At 37.2% G+C, this 27,040-nt stretch overlaps 1 protein-coding gene across 7 annotated transcripts in view; it reads left to right on the forward strand.

The window, feature by feature from the left end:
- Positions 1-27,040, forward strand: part of RAPH1 (Ras association (RalGDS/AF-6) and pleckstrin homology domains 1) — a 98,007-nt gene that overhangs the window by 12,877 nt on the left and 58,090 nt on the right. For all 7 annotated transcript variants that reach the window (XM_067740885.1, XM_067740886.1, XM_067740884.1 and 4 more), the window contains exons 2-4: positions 20,908-21,027; positions 25,276-25,381; positions 26,194-26,699. In XM_067740885.1, coding sequence (XP_067596986.1) covers positions 20,908-21,027; positions 25,276-25,381; positions 26,194-26,699 — 732 coding nt within the window. The remainder of the gene's footprint in view (positions 1-20,907; positions 21,028-25,275; positions 25,382-26,193; positions 26,700-27,040) is intronic.

A 27,040-nucleotide genomic window follows, 5' to 3' on the forward strand; every position in this document is an offset into this window, starting at 1 on the left:
AGGATGGACAATAAAACACACTTGAATTTACTGAGTTTTTCTTTTTTTGTGGGATATTTAGTTGCCTTTCCCCCTCCCCGTGTGTGTGTGTGTGTGTGTGTGTGTGTGTGTGTGTTTAATATTTGGCTTTAATGAGCATACTTGTTCACAATCTTTGTCCGTATTTTTAATGTCTTTCTAACATTGTTTTAAAGTCAGAAAAGTTTTAAACTGAAGTGTAAGATATGATAGACATCTACATACTCATCACCAGGAGTAATCAATTGTTTATATTTTGCTTCAAATAATTTGTTGAAGGAGAAATAACAGATAAAACAAAAATCCTCCCCAGATAACAATTTGTGTTATTCTGGTGCATATTTTAGCGCATTTAACAAATGTGTGTCCATAAAATTTTACTTATTACTGTCTGTGCTTTTGAATTTTATAGAAACAATAAATTATATCTTCTTCTAAAATTTACATATTTTACTCAACTGTGTGGTTTGAAATTATTAGTACTGGTTCTTGTAGATCCAGTTCATTCTTTTTATCAGAATAAGCCAGTTTTTCCATTCCTCTTTTGAGGGGGGTTAGTTAGATAGATAGGATGCCACAGTGAACATCCTTTTACATTTCTCCTGGTGCTTGTATCTTACATATTTGGGCACTTAGAAGTGGTATTGCAGGATCATAAGGTGCATAATCTCCAGAAGGCTCTCCAAAGCGGTGGGGAGTACATGTCCCGACCGGCAATGTTCTCATTGCTCCACATCCTCCCCGCCCCCTGGTTTTATCAGACTTACTGTTTTTTTGCCAACTTGATGAGTACGAAATGGATAATATTTTTTTCTTTAGTATGTTTTTAGAGATATTGTTATTAGGATGGGAGCACAAGGTTCTGTAGCGTAATCAGTGAAACTTTTTATGCTTGGAAATTGTATTCTTTCAGATATCCATTAAGAAATGTTTTCTAATCACACATTAAAACTTTTAAAGAGTTTTGAATAAAAGCATTGTTGTTTATGTTTATTCACAGTGGGGTATAATTGTTTTGTCTAAAGAAGTATTATCTGTCCTGGCTATAAGACTGATATTGGAGAATTGCCTAAAATGCATTAACTCTTATGTTGTGACATCTGTGTAGATAATTTAGATGATTATTTGGCTAACAGAACCTTGACTGATTTTACTTCTTGTGAGCTTTTTGGGGAAACATTTAATTTTTTAAATCATGTACAGTCAAGTAAAAATGTAATATCCAGTTGTAATTTTTTTCATTTCAACAACTGACAATTGCTTATGACACAAGAGTAGAAATGATTTACTGTGGAAATTCTGAATGTATTATTCCTTCAAAAGTTGTCTTCCCTAACCCTTTTCCCTACTGTGTGTGTATGTGTATAATAATACACATTTCCAGTTTAAAATATTGTAACATGTAGGCACATTAATTTTAAAAGTAAAGAATATAAAAGATGTAAAAGTTCTGTTCTCTGTTGGAGATTGTAATAAAACTGCCTGAAGGCAGGGACCATGTCTACCCTTTAAATAGCTATATTCTCTGTGTTTTTCTGTACAGTGCCTGACTCATAGTAGTATTTCACTAAGTATTTGTTGGATGAACGATATTATTTCTTGCTAAGTAGTAATCTTAAGTGAAAAATAACTACTTTTTTAGTACAGATAAACACAGACTTAATTCTGTGTGGACCTAGAATTCTGTCAGTATTTATTCTTAAATGGTAATGTTTAAGCTTTGGTTTTTTTGGTCTTCTGAGTGAGAAGCAAGCAAGTAAAGGCAAAAAAGTGGTAGTTTTTATTATAAAGAAACTCAACTCTGGATCTTTTTTTTTTTTTTTTTTTTTTTGCGGTACGCGGGTCTCTCACTGTTGTGGCCTCTCCCGTTGCGGAGCACAGGCTCCGGACCGCAGGCTCAGTGGCCACGGCTCACGGGCCCAGCAGCTCCATGGCATGTGGGATCTTCCTGGACCCAGGCACGAACCCGTGTCCCCTGCATCAGCCGGCAGACTCTCAACCACTGCGCCACCAGGGAAGCCCAACTCTGGATCTATTTTTAACTGAAAAAGAAAACTAACTTTTTAGCCTAAGAATTCACTTGGAGTCCCTCTGCATGATTTAGGTGTATTTTAGCCTGTGAACGTCCAGTTCTCTCTCCATGACTTCTGACTTGACTTCCTTATTGTCTCATCTCTCTGCTCCTGTATCTTTGCCCCTAGTCCTTGTGGGCACAAAGCGCTTTCCTTTACGAGCCAAGGGTCTCATAAATTTAGTGACTTTATTGACCATTTGGAGGTTTACAAGGGAGAAATCACATGATGTGTATGTAGCCTTTTACCATCTTACAGCCTCTGCACCCCATCTGTGGCTACTTTCCCCAGCCAGCTCTTCAGACCTGCCACCATTTTTTTATCCTGTAGAGCTTTCTCAGAACTTTAGTCCCCCACTCTCAATGTAGTTTTCACAAGGAGTAGCACTGTGTTGTGTTGTCTATTGCTGTGCAATGGATCGCCCCAGAACTTAGTGGCTGAAGACAGCAGCAATCGTTTTATTATTATTTCAAATGGTTCTGGGGGTTACCCAGGCTTAGATGGTTCCCACTGGGAATGTCTCATGCAGTTGAAGTCAGGGGCAGCTGGAGCTGGAGTCCTCTCAAAGGATTCCTCACTTACCTGTCTGGTGGTTGAAGCTGGGACCTCAGCTGCGTCTGTGGGCTAGTTTCTACACTTAGCCTTCTGTGGCCTGGGCTTCCTCACAGCATAATGTTGGATTCCAGCAGCAGCTTTCCGAGAGAAACAGCAGGTGGAAGCTGTTAGCACTTTTGATGATCTAGTCCCCGAAGTCACTCAGCATCACTTCCTCCATAGTTCATAGGTCCTCCCCAGAGTCCAGGGAAAGGAACATAGACTTTACCTCTCAATAAAAAGAGTGTTAAGGCAGATTGTTGTGAGAAGAGCAAATGAGACTGGGGATATTGTTGCAGTCATTTGGAAACTATCATCTGTCTTACTATATCAGGTAGGTTTACTGATCCCCAGCTGAAATTCTGATGAACAAAATTTTATCCACCTTCTTTTATCTGAAAAAATTTCATTACAGATGATGAGGAAGTTATAGATACGTTCAAATGCCACTGCCTTTAAGAATGAAGGTTAAAAAGTAATCTTTAATCCTGCTGTCTCTGTTCGTTGGAGCATTTCAAATGTACAAATGTGTGGACTCCATCCCAGTCTCCCAATAATTAGAATGTACTGGACGGACCAAAGGCATATATTTAAAAGCTTCATGGCAACCTATTAGAGAGGATTCAAGCCTTCTGCCTGTACTCCCCATATATTTACCAGTGCCACACCACCGTCCTGTGGACTCGCTAACATTTTGAAACTTCCCTCCTCTCTTTATATTCAAAGTATATGATATCAACAGAAAACAGTGGTAGTCTGTACTAGAGTGCTAAATAGTGTGATAAGACTGTAAGTAAAAAACTGAAATTTAAACGAACATACAAGCTGTAGTCATCAGGGCAGTTTCATAAGAGTGAACTTAAATTGGATCTTGAAAAATAGATGGAGCTTAGATATGTTTTGTATTGATGGGAAACTCTTCTACTCAATTGGTTGTGAACATTATTTTTTTACTGAAGTATAATTGATATGAACATTATCTTTAATCATTTAAACAGATATCTTGGAGATGGTCAAATGGATCATTTTGCTCTCAAATGTGAAGATTAAATGCAAGGGATCTCTTTTTGATACAGTAGATATTTCTATTTTGCTTATCTGTTTCAGACATGGTTTAACAAAGTCAAAGGCATTCTTCCCTGTGACAGCCTCTGAAAGACTACTGTAGCAGTTTATCATTTTTTTCTATGCCCAAATTATTAAATCTGATTTTAAGTAAATCTGCCAGTGGTGTTTAAACCCTTTTAAATGTTTTCATCAACCACCTTCTTAAATAGAGAAGTAAAGAAAACATCATTGATAGAAGCTGGGCCACAGTGAAAATAGGAAGCCCTCAGTAGATGTTACCTATACGCCAGACTCTGAAGTCTTTAATGTAGATTATTTCATGTATGCTTCACCATAAGGATGTGGGATGATTTTACAAATGAGGACACAGGTTTAGGAAGATGTGAAAGGACTAATACAAGTTCATGCAGCTATTCAGTATTCAAATCAGGTAATCTAATAACTGGAGAGCCCCAGCTCTTGACCAAATCAAGTTCATTTTCTTCACCTGGGAATGCCTATGAAACAGTGATGGAAGAAAGGACACCACTTAGCCATCTGTGGAATGACAAATTGTAACCAAGAGTGTCTTCTTTTTTGTATATTGTAGATATGGCTCCAGTCATGTGAACCTTTTAGCTATGATCAAAAACAGTGCAACAAACTTAACACTACCTGACCATTATTAGATTTGGCCAATGTGGTGAGATGAGAATCACTGATATTTTGAAACCTACCCCCCCTTTTCTTTTTTAACCCCACATGCTGTTTAGCCAAAACTTATAATGGTTAGGCATTGTTACTGGTTTCTTTAAGGTTGTAGGAAGATTAGTAAAGTTATTGGGTTTTATTTTTTTTAAATTTAATTTTAACAAAATTTTAATTTTTTGTTTAAATTTTGTTGAGAGGTTAATAAAGAACAGGTAAATGTTTTTTATTTTATTTACTTTTTAAAATAATTATTTTATTTTTGGCTGCATTGGGTCTTTGTTGCTGCGCGTGGGCTTTCTCTAGTTGTGGCGAGCGGGGGCTACTCTTCGTTGTGGTACGTGGGCTTCTCATTGTGGTGTCTTCTCTTGTTGCAGAGCACAGGCTCTAGGCGTGTGGGCTTCAGTAGTTGTGGCACACGGGCTCAGTAGTTGTGGCTGGCGGGCTCTAGAGTGCAGGCTCAGTAGTTGTGTCGCACAGGCTTAGTTACTCCGCGACATGTGGGATCTTCCTGGACCAGGGCTCGAACCCATGTCCCTGCATTGGCAGGCAGATTCTTAACCACTGCGCCACCAGGGAAGTCCTGGGTAAATGTTTTTAATCTTTCCTCTCTCTGAGACTTTCTTTGAACTTCAGTTTCCTCATTATAATAAGATGGAAGTGATACCACCTGCTTTCCTGCTTTTTCGAACTAGAGCAGTGTACTCCTAGACTCCCCTAGGTGTGTCTGTGCAAGTGCACACAGGGTTAGGGATTCAGAGGGATTGGGAATGCAGAACCATAGAATAAATGTCACCATTATCTTGGAGTTCTAAATTTATTTGATAGGCAGTTTTAAACACTTTTTCTATTTTAACTTATAGAGCAGAATGTAAAATTAATATGCAATTTTAAGATAAGATAGTTGAATTCAAAATAAATTTTAGGTGTACAGCAAGCCCACTCCAGGGATATTGCTCATTCTGTCACTGGCAGCCACTTTTCATACTTCTTGGAATCCATATTTTGTTGTGCAGTAAGTCAAATTTAATTCTTTCTTGTAATCATGACCATTTCTACTGTTCAGACAAATGAATAGATTGTGGGAGGTAAAACCGAAACCCATAAAAACCCTAACAGTATTAAATTATTAGAAGTCAAGCACCCTGAACAAGTTTTAGACTCCTGCTGAGACTTCATTTGTGTTGGGAATTCGGGTTGCAGAGAAGGTGGAAAAGCGAGCTGCCTCAAGCCCCTCCCTCCCCTTAAGCAATATGCCTAAAGAGTAACTGGAAAAGAGGTGCTTTTCCTCTGGAATTCAGACTGGAGAGAGAAGACTGATAAATTTGAAGGGATTTAGAGTGAAGTCAGTAATGAAATAATAGAACTTCAGTCAAGAATAGGTTGAGAAGGGTGGGGAGAGGCCTTTGGATTTAACTAGTCCTTTTTTTTTTCCCCAGACTAAAAAAATGAGGTCTAAGGATTTAAATGATTTAGCCCATAGTTTCTGCTAGTTAGTGGCAGAATAAGAATTTCCAGTTTCCTGACTCCTTATCCCAGCTGGATAGGCTAGGAACATCTTGCAGACTTTCCTTAAACGGACCAGCTTTTCAGTGTTATTAGATAATAAAGGTTTCTGCTCTTACTAATTCATATTTAGGGCATAAAAATGAAAGATTTACTTACTTGAGTTTTCTTGTTAGCCAGAATTTGTGTTAAAATGTTAGAGGATGTTTATTTAACATCTATTGTTTAAACATTCCACAAACTCGTTCTGAAAATTTCAGTTAACTATAGACTCTCTCCTCTTTACCCAAAAGAAATCTTGACCATCAGTCTTATTTATTTCCATTTTTGGCTGGTTAATGTCAGGAATAATGAGCCATCTCTGGTTGGTTTTCTGACTCCTGCCACAGTAAAATACTAAGATATGCAAAGATGGAGGCAGAACTACTTTATGTGGGATTTACTAGTAAAGTGATTCTCCCCAACCTTGAGCTTCTATTCAGAATTCTGGTTAATTCTAAACATTTGTTTTAGCAACTGTATAAATTTTGGATTTTCATATGCAGGAATTTGGATTAGCTCCTTTGAAGGATACTGAGAGAGGGAAATGATGGAACAGAATGGGGAGAATCTAAAGCGTGGTATGTAAAGCAGGTTGCAGAACAGGATTACAGAATTTTAGAATGAAACCTTGGAAAGGAGAGAAAGGGATATAAAGGAGGTTGAGAGAAGAGATGCATTGTGATAAATGTATTGATAAACTTCCTAATACTTTGAATTGAATAAATTATTTGCTTAAGACTAGTTTGAGTTAGGTTTCTGTCACGTGCAGAAACCCTTACTAATACTCATTTAACTTTTTTTTTAATTTATTTTTGGCTGTGTTGGGTCTTCGTTGCTGCGCGCGGGCTGTTCTCTAGTTGTGGCGAGTGGGGGCTGCTCTTCCTTGCCGTGTGTGAGCTTCTCATTACAGTGGCTTCTCTTGTTGAGGAGCATGGGCTCTAGGTGCGCGGGTGTCAGTAGTTGCGGCACAGGGGCCCTAGAGCACGTGGGCTTCAGTAGTTGTGGCTCGAGGGCTCTAGGGTGCAGGCTTGGTAGTTGTGGCACGTGGGCTTAGTTGCTCTGCTGCACGTGGGATCTTCCCGGACCAGGGCTCGAACCCGTGTCCCCTACACTGGCAGGCGGATTCTTAACCACTGCACCACCAGGGAAGTCCCTCATTTGTTAATTTTTATAAGAGAGTCATATAACACAGCTGTTGAATCAGATCATATAATATAAAACTATTCTGCTGAAACTAAAATGCATTGTAGAATTTTTTTTTCTAAACCATTCCTCTATTATAGAGAAATTAATTTTAAATGTGTTGGTTCCTTTAAGTTAGTATTTTTGAGAGCCGGATAAATTAGCCCCCCCCTTTTTTTTAAGAAATGCACCTTTAGCTTTGAGTCATCTTAAATTAGATGTCATCTTAAATTTTAAGTCATCTAAAATTAGAAATATTTAACAAAAAAAAGTTGAAATTCAGATGAAGAATTGATTCTTTGGTAGTTGCTCTGGGGTGAAAAATGAGAACCATATGGTCTCTTTCTAGAAGCCTACAACCTAGTTGGGTGTGGAGGGTCATAAGGCAAGTGCACAAATAACCACCACACAATACAAAGCTGATTAGTGATAAATGCCATAGAGAGGTACAAAGTTCATGGGCGTCTCAGAGGAAGTAGTACCTAATTCTTCTTTTGTTTAGCAGTGTTTAAACTTTTTTTTTAGTTTTCTTTAAATTAAGATATACATACATAACATTCACTTTTTTCTTTTTTTTTTGCGGTACTTGGGCCTCTCACTGTTGTGGCCTCTCCCGCTGCGGAGCACAGGCTCCGGACGCACAGGCTCAGCGGCCATGGCTCACGGGCCCAGCCGCTCCGTGGCATGTGGGATTCTCCTGGACCGGGGCACGAACCCGCGTCCCCTGCATCGGCAGACGGACTCTCAACCACTGCGCCACCAGGGAAGCCCTAACATTCACATTTTTAAAGTGTAAGTTTCAGTGGGTTTTAATATTCACAGGTTGTGCAACTTCACCACTATCTAATTCCAGCATAAACTTTTTTAAAAATTCAAATATTTTTAGCTATGATATGCCCTCTAGTTCTTAGGCTCCACCACTCCCTACTGGTCTACATCTGGCTGCCTCTGGTCTTTATATTGGCCACCTGATTCCTGAAGGCATTTAAGTTTGCCTCCAGGCTTGAGGAGTTGTTTTTCTAGTTTCCTGTACCTTGGAAGCAAATGCCCGCATTACCCTGGGGTTGCAGGTGTGGGGAATACTGGCTGCTGTCTTGCTGAGCATCCTTTTCCCCACCTCTATCCCTTTTCCCACTCTACCCTCTGACTCCTCCAAGAATGGTCCCCACCTCTGCTGCAGCCTTTTGAGAGGGACGACTTCTGTTGCCTTCGAAAGGGCTTCCTTGGAATAAAATCCAAACTGCTTTTCTTGGCTTACAAATCCTTACATGATCTGGCTTTTTCTTCTCATCAGACTAATCTTTCTGTTCCGTGACCTAGCAAACTTGTACCCTCTGCCTGGAATGCTTTTCTTTCTGATCTTTGCATGTCTGATTCTGTTTTGTCATTCATATCTCATTTTAAATATCACTACTCAGAAAGGTCTTCCCTGGTCATTGAATCTAAAGCGGCTACTTGCTCACTTTCCACACAACTCTAATTTATTTATCACCACAGTTGTCATGGGTCTGATTTTGTTGCTGTTGTTAATAATTTTCTCTCCACTAAAATGTAAGTTCAGTGTTAGTGGGTCCCTTGTTTGTCACATGTATAACTGCATCCTGAGCTTCTAGAGCAGTGTTTGGCACATAGCATGTGCTTAATACGTTTATTTGTTGAATAAATGGTTGCTTTGAACTGTGGCTCTTGCACTGGTTCATCTGCCAGTATGATTCCATTTCTGTCTTACAGAAATTTGCCAAAAATCTCAGGTCCTTTGATGCCTTTGCCGGCTCCAGCTCTCACTGCCTTTATGAGTTAATTCCCTTTTGTAATTGTTTACTGTCATTTCAATGGAATGAAATGTATTCTGTCTGTCTTTTGACAGATTGAGATGTTTTAGTCAGGTCGAAAACATGAACAACAGCCAAGTTAGGAAAGCATGGCTTGTTTTTTTGACAATACTAAGTAGTTTAGGTTGATTGAAGGGTAGAAAATAAGGTTGAGAATTTAGGTTGAGGCCATGTCAGAGAGGGTCTGAAATCATGAAGAGTTTGTACTTAATTCAGAATGTCCTGGGGCACCCTTGTGGGGTGTTCGAGCAGAATCATGACTTGAAAAGAGTTTTTAAGGAAGATTGGTCTGACAGTGATGTAATAAAGAAGAGAGGTCAGTTAGGAAGTTACTAGAATAATCTGAGGATGATTCATTGTGAATCTGAACCAAGATAGTGGTCAACAAAGTGAAAAGGAGGGCAAGGAGTTAGAAAAATATTTGAGCCTCCTGGTGCTGACACTGATAAATTTCTCTGTAATAATTACAGTTCAGCAATGTGACTTTTTGTTTTAGATGGATTGGTTGATTGTATGGGGAACTGTATTGAATATCTTCTGTCAGTAATGTGTTATAAATGTCTTTCTTAGAATTTTTACATTTATGAGAGATGAAACAGAAAGCAGACATCTCAGCTTTGTTGAGTTGGGGATATTTGGTCAACTCTGGTGCTTCATATCCCTGGATGTTGGCAAGAGGTCAGGGAATACGTTAATGAATAATGCAGGGTGGTACAAGTGTTTCACTGTTTAACTCCCTTTGTTCTCACTAAATGTAACAAAATTTTAAAAATCAAAACATCTTTTAAAAATCCCATCTTAAAGTCTATATTTAGCTTTAGCCTTATTATTTGATTAAATAGTAGTCTTTGATTTAGAACTGAATTCTGATTTCTTCCTGACCTACTTGTGATTTTAACCAACTTTTTTTTTTTTTTCACTTAGTTGCTTTATTTTTACATCTGAAGTTTGGAAATGATTGTCTTTTGCCTCTGAAAGAATTATCTGATGAGTAATTATTTTTCTAAGATGTTAAGCTTTTATTTCCATTAAGTAAAACTAATTTTATGATGACCAAACTAACCTTAAAAAGTTAACTGAGGGCTTCCCTGGTGGCGCAGTGGTTGAGAGTCCACCTGCCAATGCAGGGGACACGGGTTCGTGCCCCGGTCCGGGAAGATCCTACATGCCGCAGAGCGGCTGGGCCCATGAGCCATGGCCGCTGAGCCTGCGCTTCCGGAGCCTGTACTCCACAACGGGAGAGGCCACAACAGTGAGAGGCCCACGTACCGCAAAAAAAAAAAAAAAAAAAAAAAAAAAAAAAAAAAAAAAAGTTAACTGAGTAAACCAGGCAAATGCAATTTAGAAATGGTAACACATGCATACATAATGAAAACCATATGTTGGAGAAATATGCAAGTGTTTTTTAGGGTTGTTAGGGTAAACTGCATTATTTTATTTGGTAAAAATATTTTCAACCTACGTTTTTTTCTTTAAGTTTATTTTTGAATTTTTAAAAATTCACACTCTGTTTTCCTAACTAAACTACAACTTCCTGAGGGTAGAGACTGTTCTTTTTTTTCTTTATCTCCCCTGTCTCCCTTCTCTCTCTTCCTTAATTTATTTTGATATAATTTTAGACTTACAAAAAAGTTGTAAGAAGAGTTACAAACAACCCCCATATTCCTTTTACCTAGATTCACCTATTGTTTACGTTTTGCCTAATTATCATTACTCTCCCCCTATATACATATTTACACACACACACACACTCACACATTTTTTTCTGAGCCAGTTAAGGATAAGTTGCAGACATTATGCCCCTTTATGGCTAAATTCTTTAGCGTATGTTTCCTAAGAATAAAGATATTCTTTTATATAACAGCAGTACAATTAATCAAAATCAGGAAACGTTTCATTGATACAGTACTATGATCTAATCTATAATCCATAGTCAAATTTTGTCAGTTGTCCCAATATTGTCCTTTATAGCTTTGTTTATACACTTAACATTTTTTCTCTGGGTCCAGGATCCCGTCCCAGTATCAAACACTGCATTTAGTCGTCCTGTCTCCTTTAAAGGTTTCCTTTAATCTGGAACATATCTTCAGCCTTTCTTTGTGCTCTTGGCCATTACATTTTTGAAAACTACAGGCCAGTTATTTTATGAAATGGCTCTTATGATTGATTTAGTAATGAATTTTTGTCAGGAATACTACAAAATGATAATGTGTCTTCTCAGTGCATTATTACAGGAAGCATAAGGTTTGCCCCAATATTGATGTTGTTAAGTTTGATAACTTGGTTAAGGCAGTGTCCCTCCAATAATCTGTGGGGCGATACTTTGAGAATATGTAAATGTCGCATCAAATATTCACCCACTAGTTTTAACATCTATTGATGGTTCTTGCCTGAATCAGTTGTTATTGCAGTGGTTGCAGTGGTGATCTTCTGTCATTTCTTCTATGTTAATTAGTTGGCATTCTACTGTAAGGATGAACTTTCTCCCCTTTTATGTTTATTTATATCAGTATAGATTTATGGATTCTTGTTTTAGTCAGTGTTATACTTTTTTTCTGTCATAATTTATTTTGATGCTTAAATTGTCCCAGAATAGGCTCCTGGGACACCCGCCCCCCCTTCCCCCCAGGCTTGCTCCTGTGTCCTTATGACATGTCCCCATCTTTATTGAGCAGTTTTTGGCACTAGATGTTCTAGGGGCTCATCTTGTTATTTTCTCTGCCCCAGCCCTGGAATCATTACTCCAAGGATCTCTGGTGACTTTTTGGGTAGAATATGTATTTAGAAACCAAGAACTGGGAACTAGGTATTCTAATTGCTACTGGGGTGTTACTGCTACGAGGCTCTTTCAGTGGACATACCTATAAACACACATACACATAATATCTAACTTTATTTCTACCCCTCCCTTTATCTCTATCTGTTTAAAACCTTGAGTTCATACTGATGATTCAAAATCCAATCCAAATGGTTTCTCTGCTGCAGGCTACGGCTGTCTGGCAGTCTCCCTTATCCCCCAAAGTATGGGCTGCCTTGAGGGGCTGCATTTCCTGCCGTGCATTTGCCTGTCTTACAGGAGAATAGGGCAAACGTGGAGAAAAACAGTAGTCGACCACCACCCTAATGAAGCTTTCAGTAATTTCAAGACAGTTTCTCCTACCCAATAGGGTAGTAAAGTTGTAGCCTCTACTTTCAGTTGAACCTGAGAGTGCATGAACAGTATTAGCCATCTCCAAAGATACATACTTATGTAGTATACATAAGTATGTATACATTATGTAGATACATACTTATGTAGTATAGCAGGAAAGGTCCCAAGTGTGGAGCAAGATGAATATCCCTGGAAGCAGTTGTGGAAGCCACACCTACACACCCACACCTACACACACACCCACACCTACACACACACCCACATATGTATATATACTGTATTAGTTTCCTAGGGCTGCTGTAACAAATCGCCGCACACTGGGTGGCTTAAAAAACAACAGAAATAATTTTCTCACAGTTTCTGAAATAAACTTGAAAAGCTGGAATATAAATGAAAGAACTTTACACTTATTATTTTTTGGTTTTGTTTTTCAGTTTTTATTGTTTATTTTTTAGTTGCCCTGTGATTTCAGATTATGGTTTGTGGTATACTGTGTAATAAGTAATTATAAAATTGATCATTAGAACATCTTATTTCTGGGAATGGTAGGAGTTTCTTTGTAGTACATTGAACTAAGATTGTTTTTTCCACTTAGATAAGGAGTTCCTATTTGGGGTTTAGTAGATTAAGAATATCTAGTATTATGAAAATCCAGTGTAAATAAAAGAATGAATATGGTTCATCCTGTTCAAAGAATTCCTTTACTAGGGGCTGTGTTTAAGTGCTTGATAAATAAAACATTAAATTAACAAAATTGCCTTTGATTTGACTTTTAGCTCTTAGGCATTATAATACTCTGTCAACTGTTACAAGAGCTCTTGCTTGTTTTTATGCTTCTTTATATGATCTTTAGTTACCTCACAGTTAATGTACATGATAGTGAAGAGGATGTGTTAGTTACATCCTGGGTTGTCAAAAAACAGAGACATAAATAGAGAAGTAGGTATAATGGTGTGAATCACCTCCCCTAGTATTTCTCTTTCCTCTGAGTAAGGAGGGGTTCACAGTGGCTGGCCCAAGAATAGTACACCTCTGTATTTATTAGGGAGGTTCAGTTCCATGTGGAAACTTCACAAAACTTAGTTCCAGGTGTCAGCTCATTCCCAGAGGACCAGGCCATGCAAGTTTGCTCATAGCCAGTGAGTTTACTGGGCATGCTCCTGCAAAGCCTTTGGATGATATGGTACTTTGCTTCTTGTCTCTTTCAACACTTAGGAGATGGTAGCTTCCTTTATGCACAGGCCTACAAAAGGAACTTTGTTCTTAGAGAATTTGTTAATCAAGATACCTCTATGTTTACCACCTTTCCCCATAGTTAGGATTAATGTTCTCTGAAGTCATGGAAGATGTTTTTTGCTTTCTTTGTATCTTGCATAATGCTATTTGTAGGCAAGGTGTTTTGAAGTGTTGGACCCCAAGTAGAACTGGGGCCTTTTCTGTTGAGGGCCACTAACCTCCGGAAAAAACTTAAGTGATTGGTTATACAGAACTTTTTATTTCTTTTTTAAAACTCACCTGATTTATAAATTAATAACAAGCTATAAAATGATGTTTAAGAAAAGGCTCACACTGGAAAAGGATCCTCAAAAACAGAACCTAGTGTGTTCATAGAACATAGATATATATAAATAAAAGAAACATATCAAGCCTGGGAAATTCAGAATTTGGGGAAAAATCAGTTTAGGTTCTCACTTTCACATTTTTTGCAAAACTAAGTTACTTATGTAAAATGCAATAATTACATAAAAGAATGAATAATAAAACTAAAAATTTATATAACCATTTATCTGATTTCTGGGCGGAGAAGAATTTACTGAACAAAACAGTGTAAGAATGTTTTTCACTATTTGTACATTTGGTAACTTAAAAAAAAAAATGTTCAGCGGTGTCTTAAAAAAAAAAAAGTCCAACGAAGTTAAAAGGTAAAACCTGAGGAAAATGTTGCTATACACACAACATGTTTAATATCTTAATTCTGTAAAGTGCTCATGTAAATTCAATTGGTTTATTTTATTTTATTTTCTCCTCTTCTTCTTTTCTATCAACCTTGCCTTTATACTGTTTCAATTGGTTTATTAAATTCCCAGCTTCCATTTGGGCCGTTTACACTTGCTACCATTTAGTTCACAACAGAACTGAGTTAAGAGTTGTAGGTCCAGAGAGAAACATACCTCTTGGTGCCCTATTTAGATGAGTACTTAATAGCCCTCTATCCCCCACAGTTCTCACTTCATTTTACATTTTGTTGTGTCCTGTTTCTCTCCTTTGCCTTCTTAGCTCTGACTTCCTCCCTCCTTTTGATGGGTTCTCTTCCTCTTTTCTCGCCTTACTAAATTTAACAGTTTTTTTCCTTATTGTTTCTTTTGCCTGATTTAGGTTTCCTTCCTCTTGCTTTTATTTTGCAAGAGTTGTATCTTGCGCATTTGGGGGCACTCCTTGAACCTGGAAGTCTTCACAGCCCCCCTTCTCTGGCGTCTGTTTTTCTTTAGAATTATTTATCAGATTAGAGCAGCATAGGAGGTGTTTTTCTTTGGAAATGCATTTCTTTTATTTATTTATTTATTTATTTTACTTTTGGCTGTTTTGGGTCTTCGTTTCTGTACGAGGGCTTTCTCTAGTTGTGGCAAGTGGGGGCCACTCTTCATCGCGGTGCGCGGGCCTCTCACTGTTGCGGAGCACAGGCTCCAGACGCGCAGGCTCAGTAGTTGTGGCTCACGGGCCTAGTTGTTCCGTGGCATGTGGGATCTTCCCAGACCAGGGCTCAAACCCATGTCCCCTGCATTGGCAGGCGGACTCTCAACCACTGCACCACCAGGGAAGCCTGGAGGTGTTTTTCAAAACTGTTTTTGTGATAGAGCTACTGAAACATAACTGGACATAAAGAACTGAAATTTATTTCTAAATAACTCTGAGAAGAAGCATGGAACTTTCGCTTCTTCCATGGAGGAGGAGTAATTATGGTATGTTAATTAGGAGATCCTGATGCTGCTTAGTTTTTTTATGGTCTTTGGGAGTACTTATTCTAGGTTGTTCTGCCTTTAACCAAATTGTGGTCGTGCAAAACTGCATTACTTTTGTCTTGGAAGTCCTCCCAGTAATTATAACACACTATTGCAGTTCTCAGACTTTTGTGGGCATAAGCAATTCCCTGGGGGGACTTGTTAAAAATGTCCCCCTCCTGGAAATTAGTATTCAGATCTTGGACACGCCATTTTAAAACTGACTTTAAGAAGAAGCACCCCAGGTAATTTTGATGTAGGTCATCAGTAGACCACAGTTGGAAAAATGTTGCCATATGGCATCAAGTCCAAACTCTTTGATATGGCTTATAATGTTGCCCCTACCTCCCTCTCCAGCCCCATTTTCCATGAGTCTATGCCACACATCCTATGCTTCAGGAATGTTAAGCCACCTAGAGTTCTCAACATGTCTTAACCTTCTCACACCTTTATATACCTTGGCACATGCTGGTCCCTCTGCTTATAACCCTCTTCCCCATCTCTGCCTTGCATATTCATTCTTCAGGTCTCTACTGAAGCATCACACCTTTCCTCTCTTCTTCTCAAACGGAATTAAACCACACTGACATAACATACTCTATTGTAGCACTTAACATAGTGTTTCATCATTGTTGGTTTCCTGGTCTGTTCCCTACTAGATTATATGTACTTAAGGATGGAGTCTGTCACGTTGATCTCTCTTCCCCCAGTGTCTGGCACATGGTAGACGTAGAGTAAGTACTAAATAATATCAAAGCTTCTCTTGCCTCTTTGGAACATTAAGCATGCTAGATCTAAAGAAATGCTGTAGTAGCAGCTCTGCACTCCTGTATTCTGAGAGTTTTCACGTGTTTTTAAGTATAGAGCACTTATTTTTACAAAAAGCAATTATTCTTTAAGTGCTTTTACAAAAAGCAAGTATTTTGAATTATTTTTGAATTTTTGAATTAAAGGGACAAAAAGAGTTCGGTAATAAATAAGGTACCTTTGCTATATACCGTGTATTTTTCTTGCCACTTGTGAGTATGTGACTTGTATAAGTTGTACTTCCTCTCAAGACTTTAATTTCTGTATCTGTAATTCTCTCTAACTAATACCCATGGTGGCCTTCTAATGGTCTTTCCCTTTTCTAATAACTCTTATACAGGTACCATGTCCTCTGACTAAAATACCATTTCTCCCCCTACCTCCTTCATTTCTGTGTTTAGTTCTTCCCAGTTGCCTTCTGGAGGAAAAAAATAGGTTTGGCTTTCAAGGTCCTGTATGACCGGGTCCTTTCCTAGTCCTTGATCTTTAAATCTCACTCCTCCTTCTTGTTTTAATTTGACAGTCTCACAAAAACAGACCTTCTTCTTTGCTCTTTATAATTAGCCCTACCTGGAATATATTTATTCAAATCCTTACGTCCTACTCTAAGCCCCACCTTCTTGATGAAGATCACCATTCCATCTTGCAGTGAGGAAATTGAATAGTGAGCCAAAATATCTTCCAAGGGGAAGGTTAATAGGGAAAATATGCTTGCATGTTTTAACTTCATGGAAAATTTAGTGGGAATAATATTGTTTCATACTAAGGCATACTAAATGGATAGTTTTGTTATGTGTAGTGGAGCTTACTATGTATATTATACGTTTTTCACCTGTAGTAATTGAAGCACAATTATTCACTGTTATTTGTGAAATGAAACCAACCAGCATAAAAGCAACTATGGATCATTCCCCCATTACTTCTGTTTTCACTTCATTAATAAAATAAATGTCAGCTAGTTTAAAATGTTAGTTATTATTAGCTGTAATCTATTATTTTTTCTGTAATAAACATGAGTTTGAAATAATATTCAGGCTGACTAAACTTTCTCATTACCTGAGTCCTAACTTCCTCGTTTTTTTCCAGTTGGATGTTTGCTAGGCATCTCTCAATCTGTCTTCAAAACAGAATCCACATTCTTCCTTCCTCTGCAACCTGCTCCAAGGAACAGCAGTGGGCAGGACTGTGTGCCTGGAGGGGAGAGTGGGGAGAGTGGGAATAGAGGTCAGAGAGGTCCCTGAAGGCCAGGATCACTCAGGGCCTTCTCGACCTGCCAGCGACTTTGGGCTTTGTTCTGTATTAAGTAAGTCTGCACTTTGGAAGCGTAAACCTTTTCATTTGTGGCAGGGTACATTTGTTCTTTAAGGAAATAGTTTCCCTCGGATATAATGGAGCAGGGAATTTGAGTGAAACCTTAGTATGTTCCTCCTAAAGTACCTCCTAATTTAATAGAGTAATTTAATAGTATTTGTTCTAGTATGTATTATAGTTTCCTTGGGCCTATTTCTACATCATTAAGGAAAAACATCACATTAGAAACTATCCATTTAAATCCTTTTTTTAAAAAATTTTTAAACATCTTTATTGGAGTATAATTTCTTTACAATGGTGTGTTAGTTTCTGCTTTATATCTAATTATTTTTAAAACAAAATTTGTAAGTTCTCTTTTCTTCTTAAAAAAAATTTCCCCTTTTTGTTTGGAGAGACAGTTGACTGACTAGTGTATAATTTAATTTGCATTTTCTGCTGTCATCATTTCCAGCAGGGGCATTATGTTGGGAAAATTCAGGTTTAGAATTGTGATTTAATTGGAGACAGGACTGATATATAATAAGGAATGAATTGCCTTACCAGATTTGCTGACTTTTAGACGGTGCAGAGCCTATAAACTTTCTTGGGGCTCCTCATTTGGTGTGTGTAGTAAACAGAAACAATGCCATATTGGGGGTAGGAGAATAAGGATTAACATCAGCTTCTAGAGAATGGAGAGTGCTGTTTTAGAGTATAGATCCTTAAAGAAATGTTGTAGGACCTAAATTTTTATTGGAAAAGTCTGTGAATAAAATGTCTAAAGTTCATTTTTGTAAAATAACCCATGGGGTGACAGAAATTCAAGAAAGGACAAAATTGGCAAAAGTTACATAAATAGTAAAAGTCTAATAGTTACTTTAAATTTTTGATTTATTTTATGACTCTGTCATTGTTCCTTAGCATATGTTCCTTTACGTGAGTCAACAGTAGTCTAGATAAAACAAAATTCTTAAAATATTTGAGAGACTTTTTAAAATCCAAATAATCATTGGGTTTGAATAATAGGAAAAAAACTCACAGAACACACCAGACTTTGGTGAGGAATCTGTAGTTCTATTTGGATCCATGACAATTTAAAATATTCATATTCATTTTGAACCGTTTAGTGTTTGCGCTGTAAAATTATGTTCCTATTGTTTCATTTTTTTTCCAGTGTAGCATCTTCCTTATGGACATTTGCAATGTGTGCTCAGAAGGGAAGCGTAGGCGTAAGTGTCATTATCTCAAAGCAGAATTCTTCCTAGAATATTTTTGCTTCTGGGTTATTGCAGTGTTTAGTTTTGAAGATTAGGGAGGAACAGGAAGTTGACTGTTAACGTTCCCAGTTATGTTGCTTGTTGGCCCTCATTATGAAGACTGAGTATTACTACTCTTAGATGTTCTCAAACTAGCAACTGTTATTCAAATGATTAAGTCACCTGGTGAGATGAGGTTTTTCTTTGCACTAACTTTTTGTTTTTAATGGGTTGATAATGTTTTTTTAAAAATTATTTATTTATTTTTGGCTGCGTTGGGTCTTTGCTGCTGCACGCGGGCTTTCTCTAGTTGTGGTGAGTGGGGGCTACTTTCCGTAAATAATTCAATAATGAATGAAAATCTTAGAAATAGTATTAATACAAGTGAACTATAAAAACCAAATGTCTTTAAAAGCCAAATTTATGCATTGGAAAATTAGTTGATCCATTTTCCATTTGTCAAGGTAGAATGCCCTGATTTATACATGCTTATAGTAGTGAAATTAAGAAATGAGAATCTCTTAAGTGGTTAAATGGGATATGATCTGATTTTCAACATTATTAGAACTAAATTCAGTTTTGATTTTGCAACATCATTTGACCGTTTCTACAAAATTTTATATGGTAAAATAAAGTTTAAAATTTAACTTCATGGCACCTCATCAGATATCTAAAATCCTTATGTATCTCATAACTGTATTTAAGGACTGCAGAAATAATTTTGTTGATTGCTGCTTTGGAGGTATAAGATGTATGTAAATTCTTATTCTAGATTAAGGATATCTTTAATCTCTGAAGAACTGTTTAAGCTAACTGACAAGTTGTATTCTGAATATTGCCTAGATCCACTAGAACAAAATTTGTGTTTTCACAAACTTGAGTCAAGAGTCTGGCATGTACAATGAAGATATTCATTGTGTCCCTGGGAAAGTTAATGGGTGTTACTCCAAGTTGAAGGAAAAGGATCTGTGGGCAAGTAAATTTGGAATATGTTGGTTTAAGCAAAGCTAAGCTTTACTGAAGATTTCTCAGAGCCTTTAATATTGAAATATTTTATATTAATCAGATTAATCTTACTTTAGGAATTTTAAGTATCTGGTCAGTCATTGATCTTACTTTGTTTCGTGTAATCTTTTCCTCCTTTCACAAAATAATATGCAAGTTCCGTGTCAGATATCACGTTATTTTATTAGTGGGAAGAAAGAAAATATCTCTTCTTTCAAAGGACTTAACACGTGAAAAGTCACCACATGTAGGAAATTTTGTATATGAATTTCATGTTTTCAATTCCTGTTTTCTATTTGAATTCTAGTTCCTTGAATTTTTTTTTTTTTTTTTTTGCGGTACACAGGCCTCTCACCGTTGTGGCCTCTCCCGTTGCGGAGCACAGGCTCCGGACGCGCAGGCTCAGCGGCCATAGCTCACGGGCCTAGCTGCTCCGCGGCATGTGGGATCTTCCCGGACTGGGGCACGAACCCGTGTCCCCTGCATCGGTAGGCAGACTCTCAAGCACTGCGCCACCAGGGAAGCCCTAGTTCCTTGAATTTTGTAGGGACTGATAGGGAAATTAGTAAAGGACAAATGGGGTAGAAAGTAAGAGTAAGATAGAAGGAAGAACTAATTCAACAAACTGAACTAGATTAAAGATTTTTGCTTTGTCTTTTCTCTGAAATGCTTTTTGGACTAAGGTTTTCATGATACATACTTATTTGAACAAATTTTTACAGAATAAATAAGATAATAACTTGCTCATTAAAGTCTTCTGAAATTTTTTTTTCTGTGGTGTTTGGGGGTGTTGCAGGATCTATTAGTGGAAAGAACTGTACTACTTTAATATCCTGTGATTAATGGGAGTGGTCTGTGATTTAAAAATCATTGTTGTGGGCTTCCCAGGTGGCGCAGTGGTTGAGAGTCCGCCTGCCGATGCAGGGGACACGGGTTCGTGCCCTGGTCCGGGAAGATCCCACGTGCCACAGAGCGGCTGGGCCTGTGAGCCACAGCCGCTGAGCCTGCGCGTCCGGAGCCTGTGCTCCACAGCGGGAGAGGCCGCAACAGTGAGAGGCCCGCGTACTGCAAAAAAAATTTAAAAAAAAAAAAATCATTTTTGTAAAGCAACTATACTCCAATAAAATTTTTTTTTTAAAAATCATCATTACTTATGATTCTGGTTATAATCTGATACAGTTTGTTCTTCTTTCACAATTTCCTAAAAATTTGAGACTTAATTGCTCATTTCTACTCCCTTGTTAACCTTGTCTCCACTTATGATTTCGTTTCCTTTTATAATATAATCTCTAGTTTTTAAAGTTTGACTCCAGAGAGTTGCGACATGTATCAGAACATACACTGCATGATTTTTCAAGTTCAATAGTTATTCATTATACACAAATATCTGTATTTCAGATGGAGCAGCTGTCAGATGAAGAAATTGACCATGGTGCTGAAGAAGACAGTGACAAGGAAGATCAGGACCTGGACAAAATGTTTGGAGCCTGGCTGGGGGAGCTAGACAAACTCACTCAGGTTAGAAATTGTGCTTGAAAAACTGGTTGAGGATTTTAAGTCATCACTATGTGCCAAAACTTTACTGTGTAGACATGAGGATATGAATATAGTTTATGTTTTAAAATACTGCTATAAAGGGAAGATGTCCAAAACATTAACAAGTAAATGAATAGTAACTCTAGAACACAAGATATTGTCTTCTGTGGTTATTTTAAGGAGTTAAAAAAAAATGCTTTTGACAGAGGTTCTGTGCATCTAGAGGGATTTCTTAAAATCTGTTTCATAAATTGAGTTGCTGCCTAAAAAGTTTTAAAGCCTAAAATGTAAAAATCTAAATTTTAGCAAATTTAGTGAGTATGAACACATTTTACAATATAAATAATATCCTCACATGCAGATATTTTCTATTACATGATTCCAGAATACTGACAAAATTTCATCCCCGGCTGCATTTGAAAACAGTGGCAGAGCTTTTTCATTTTGTTTTATTGGATCTTCGGTTTTAAAAAAAAAAGAACGACTTTACCCTCCAAACCAGGTCACTTTTTAGAATAAAAGCATATACTATTACAACCCCAGTTAATACATTATATTCAATATATATGAAGATAGTTATGTTTATTAAAGCAACGTTAACTTTATGACAATGGGAAAGAACATTAGAACAAAACTTATTTTCACTCATACTTAAATAATATCTCCGGGAAGAATTTTTGTGTAAATTGCTAAGTATGAGATTTGTTAACCAGTAGAAAAGTAGGTGGTAAGGTGGAAACTTAAAGTACTAGTTTGTTTCTGTATCTCTTTCTATAGCAGTCTAGGATTGAAACTGAGAAACTCTTCATGTAATTCTTACTAGATCATTTTGAAAAGCAGGTATGTTTGTGACCACAGCCTGTTAATGATGAATTTTGAGAAGAACGCTTTCAATCTTGCTAGGATTTCATAAGGATCATGCTCTTCATCTCCTATCAGAAGAAATAACAGTATTTGTGGTGATAAAGGTCTTTTATGTAGTTACCAAACCATTTCAGTTTAATTCTTAATTTTTTTTTTAAAAAGTGATTTTGGCATGGAGATTATGACTAGGCTATGCAGTTCTATGTTGAGGAGAAAAAGGAAAGAGGAAGGAAAGAAGAGGAAATAGAAAATGATAATGCTTGAAGGAAAGTATATGAGGGCCAGCTGTTATGTGTGGGATTTCCTTTTTTTTTTTGGCCATGCTGTGTGGCTTGTAGGATCTCAGTTCCCTGACCAGGGATTGAACCCAGGCCACAGCAGTGAAAGTCCGGAATCCTAACCACTTGGTCACCAGGGAACTCCCAGGGGTTTCCTTGACTGTGGGTTTTATTGTCCATCCCCAGAATCCTAACCACTTGGTCACCAGGGAACTCCCAGGGGTTTCCTTGACTGTGGGTTTTATTGTCCATCCCTGGAGAGGGGCCAAAAAAGAGCAAAGACAGGTAAATATCAGTCCAGCCACTCTGGGTGGAGTAGACTCCATGCTACTCCACTGTAGATGGCATTTCTACTGAATACAATAAAACCTTGTATTCTTCCCTATATTTTAAATTCCCTGACATACAGATGTGAAGAGCCATTCATCAAAAAAGGTTGGCTCCTAAACTAATGCTGTGACAGTTTTTTTTTTAATGTATGAAGCTGTCTTTAGAGAGAAAACAGGTTAAAACTATTGCATAACATGGCTTGCTGCTAGCAAGTTGCTTTTTAACACTTCAGAAATTTTCAAAAAATATTTTACTTACTAAGTTGGTGGCTGAAACTTAAGTTGTTTATTTCCTCATTTTAGTTAACTACAGAGTCATCTGTGCACCTGTATTACCCAAACGATGTTAATGGATTTTCAGCTTTATATTAAATCAGTTTTAAGTGATTGTTGAATCATCTGAAATTGTTTGCAAAATTTTATATGTATTTGCATTTTTCTGGAAGAAGGTTCATGGCTTTTATCACATTCTCAATGACCTCCACTCCCACCCTGACTCCACCCCCTGCTAAAAAAATATGTTAAAAAACCACTCTACTAGATTACCCATTTCTTGGCATCAAGGAGTATTTCTTATTATTTCCCTTTTTGCCCCAGCACCATGGACACAGCAGATAATTATAATAAGTATTTGTTTATTTAAACTGATGAATAGATTGAGTTTTAATATGTTTTCAATTATATTCAGATTTTACTGAAAATATTACCTACATACTATTCTTCATTTCCACTTAGAGAAGGAGGATTAGGCCTTAAATTGCAGCAGCAGATTTTGGTTTGAGGTTGAAGGAGAATTTCCTAGCTGTTTCCCGAAACTTTGAAATAAGACACTGAATGGCTGTGGATCTCCTTCAGATGATAGCTTTAAAAACTGGATGTTACAATAGCCTGGAGATGGAAACAACCTAAGTGCCCATCATCAGATGAATGGATAAAGAAGATGTGGCACATATATACAATGGAATATTACTCAGCCATAAAAAGAAACGAAATTGAGCTATTTGTAATGAGGTGGATAGACCTAGAGTCTGTCATACAGAGTGAAGTAAGTCAGAAAGAGAAAGACAAATACTGTATGCTAACACATATATATATGGAATTTAAGGAAAAAAAATGTCATGAAGAACCTAGAGGTAAGACAGGAATAAAGGCACAGACCTACTAGAGAATGGACTTGAGGATATGGGGAGGGGGGAAGGGTGAGCTGTGACAAAGCGAGAGAGAGGCATGGACATATATACACTACCAAACGTAAGGTAGATAGCTAGTGGGAAGCATCCGCATAGCACAGGGAGATCAGCTCGGTGCTTTGTGACCGCCTGGAGGGGTGGGATAGGGAGGGTGGGAGGGAGGGAGACGCAAGAAGGAAGAGATATGGGAACATATGTATATGTATAACTGATTCACTTTGTTATAAAGCAGAAACTAACACACCATTGTAAAGCAATTATACCCCAATAAAGATGTTAAAAAAAAAAAACCAAAAAAACAAATAAAAACTGGATGGACACTATCTAAATGGATTCAGTTGAAACAAATGAATAAAGAAGACAGCATTCTAATCTAATTCCATGATTCTACAAATAGACTATTCAGCATTCTTTTTCATTTGAAATCTATTTGATAATTATAAAGAGAAATTAAAATTTTAAAAGACTAATCGTAATATTTACAAATTAATTTAAATAGACACTAAATAACTATTGACCCTTTCCCTGAATTTCTCTGTTGTAAACGCCTTATCTTCCTTATTGTAGAAAGGTTGGAGAGAAAAAAGTGTCATTTAAAAAGATGGTGAGTTGGGACTTCCCTGGTGGTCCAGTGGTAAAGAATCCACCTTAACAATGTGGGGGACGCGGGTTTGATCCCTGGTCAGGGAACTAAGATCCCACATGCCACGGGGTAACTAAGCCTGCGTGCCACAACTACTGAGCTCACGCGCCTCAACTAGAGAAGAGAAAACCCGCACGCCACAACTAGGGAGAAGCCTGCATGCTGCAACAAAAGATCCTGCATGCCTCAACGAAGATCCCGCATGCCACAGCTAAGACCTGATGCAGCCAAAAATAAATTAATTAAATAAATAAATAATTTTAAAATCTTAAAAATAAAAAAATAAAAAGGTGGTGAGTTAACTTACAAGACACCCTACCCTGAAGATCAGTGTGATTGAAGACTTAATCACAGGCAGTATAGCTGGTTACATTTTGCCCTCACCTTAGTAGAGCTTGCAAAGAACAAGGACATTGCATCATTGTTTGAAGTTGTAGCCATTAAGATCTAGGGTCTCATAATTTTGAGTCCAGAATTGTGCCTTATCTCCAGGGTAATTCATTCCAAGAATGAGGCTCTGTTGGACCAAAAACAAATTCCTTTGAAGAGAGAGAAAACAGAATTCTCTGCATTATTTCTTATCTTACCATGCCCATATTCATGTACCTAGCTTATTTTATAGTGAATTTATGTAAAACGAGCTCAGTCACTATCCATGATGTATTCAATATTTGGAAAGATATTTACTCCAAACTGTAACTATCTCAAGTGCCTTAAGTAAGCATATATCTAAAAATTGAAGAAACTATAACCAAAATGATATGAAAACCAATTATACTTTTCCTTAATGCTATTACTTAGAAGAACTTTGGTTGTATTAACTATTATACGACAGTTCACTTAATCATAAAAAAAAACTTTATTCATCTTTTTATTATAATTGAAGCCTGAATTTAATATGACTTCTTAAACTTTGTTTTTTAAAGAGTTTGGATTCTGACAAGCCCACGGAACCAATAAAAAGATCTCCTCTTCGCCAGGAAACAAACATGGCCAATTTTTCTTATCGTTTCTCCATATACAACTTGAATGGTAAGATGTAATTGGAAACAAAATGTAAAACAATGTATTAAGTTATATAATGTAGAAATAATACAGTAACAATTACAAATAGCTCAATATAAAAACCATATATGCATAACTTGACTGAGTTCTTATATTTCTTGATTTGTACATTTTACTACTAATTCAAATCATCACAGAAAAAAACAAACTGGAACATAACTAAAATTTTCTAGTTGAGTTATTAATAATTGACAAAGTACATACTCAGGTAGAATCCTACAGCAAACTTAATTGCATTGTTGTATTTTCACTGGAATAAAGTCCAGTGAAAGTGAAATTACTTGTTACTAATTTAAAACCAGCCCCTCTGGCCTTTATTTAATGAACTCTACCTAGTCAGCTTTTAGTTCTTGGAACTGACATTTCAATCTGTAATTTTTTTTAGGGCTTAACATTTCTCTTTTTATGCCCTCAGATCTTTAGGTATTAACATCTCCACCAGGGCAATATTAACAACTTAGAGCCTCTGGTAAAAAATTGCATGGGGCATGTGGTTAAAACCATGGAACAGTATACAATTTTTCCATTATTTTTATCTTTCAACTCATAATTTTATCCTCCTCTGATTACTACAAATCTTAAAAGATGGACTCTTTGCTTCTAAAATTTTCTCTTGGAATTTAAAACAAAAAACTGTTAGAAATCCTGTATTTGATAGGCGTTAGGCCCAATAGGATAAATTTGTTTGCTTTTCCCCTGGCATTCATTAACTGGTTTATAATAGAATGTATAAATTCTAATTCACTGTGTTCTGGAAACATGTATGTTGTTCATTGCAGAAGCTCTGAATCAGGGAGAGACTGTGGATCTGGATGCCCTAATGGCCGATCTTTGCTCAATAGAGCAGGAGCTCAGCAGTTTTGGTGCAGGAAATAGTAAGCGTCAAATCACAGAAACAAAAGCCACTCAGAAGTTACCTGCTAGCCGACATACATCAAAACATAGCACCTTGAAAGGATTGTCTTCTTCGTCTAATAGGATAACTAAACCGTCTCATGCCAACTACTCCCTGGATGACATCACCGCACAGTTAGAACAGGCCTCCTTGAGCATGGATGAGGCTGCTCAGCAGTCTGTACTAGAAGGTACTAAGTCCTTAGTAACTAATCAGCACAGGAGAACAGCGTCAGCGGGCACAGTGAGTGATGCTGAAGTACGCTCTATTAGTAACTCCTCTCGTTCAAGCATCACTTCTGCAGCCTCTAGCATGGACTCTTTGGATATTGATAAAGTAACACGCCCTCAAGAACTGGATTTGACACATCAGGGGCAGCCAATTACTGAGGTAAGTGGATGGAACTTTCTTCCCTGGTATTTCAGTATTACAATAAGGAAGAAATGATATTTTAAAAATGCAGTTCTAATCAACTTTCCTGTTTTTTCTACATTTAAAGTTTGTCAAGAATACCTCTGAGCTAAGCTTTAAAATCAAACTACAGAATATATTACCAGATATAGCAGTACCATAAAGATGATTAAGAAGAGATTTAGTTTCTTCAGTTTTATTCTTGTGACTATTTGAAGTCCTTAAATTAATGTCAGTTGTATCACATGATTAAAAAACTTGAAATATATTTAATGATATTTTGTAAAGTTATGATAGCTATTAAGCTGAAATAATTGCTT

The sequence above is a fragment of the Pseudorca crassidens genome, chromosome 6 (assembly GCF_039906515.1).
Source record: "Pseudorca crassidens isolate mPseCra1 chromosome 6, mPseCra1.hap1, whole genome shotgun sequence".
Classification (NCBI taxonomy): domain Eukaryota; kingdom Metazoa; phylum Chordata; class Mammalia; order Artiodactyla; family Delphinidae; genus Pseudorca; species Pseudorca crassidens.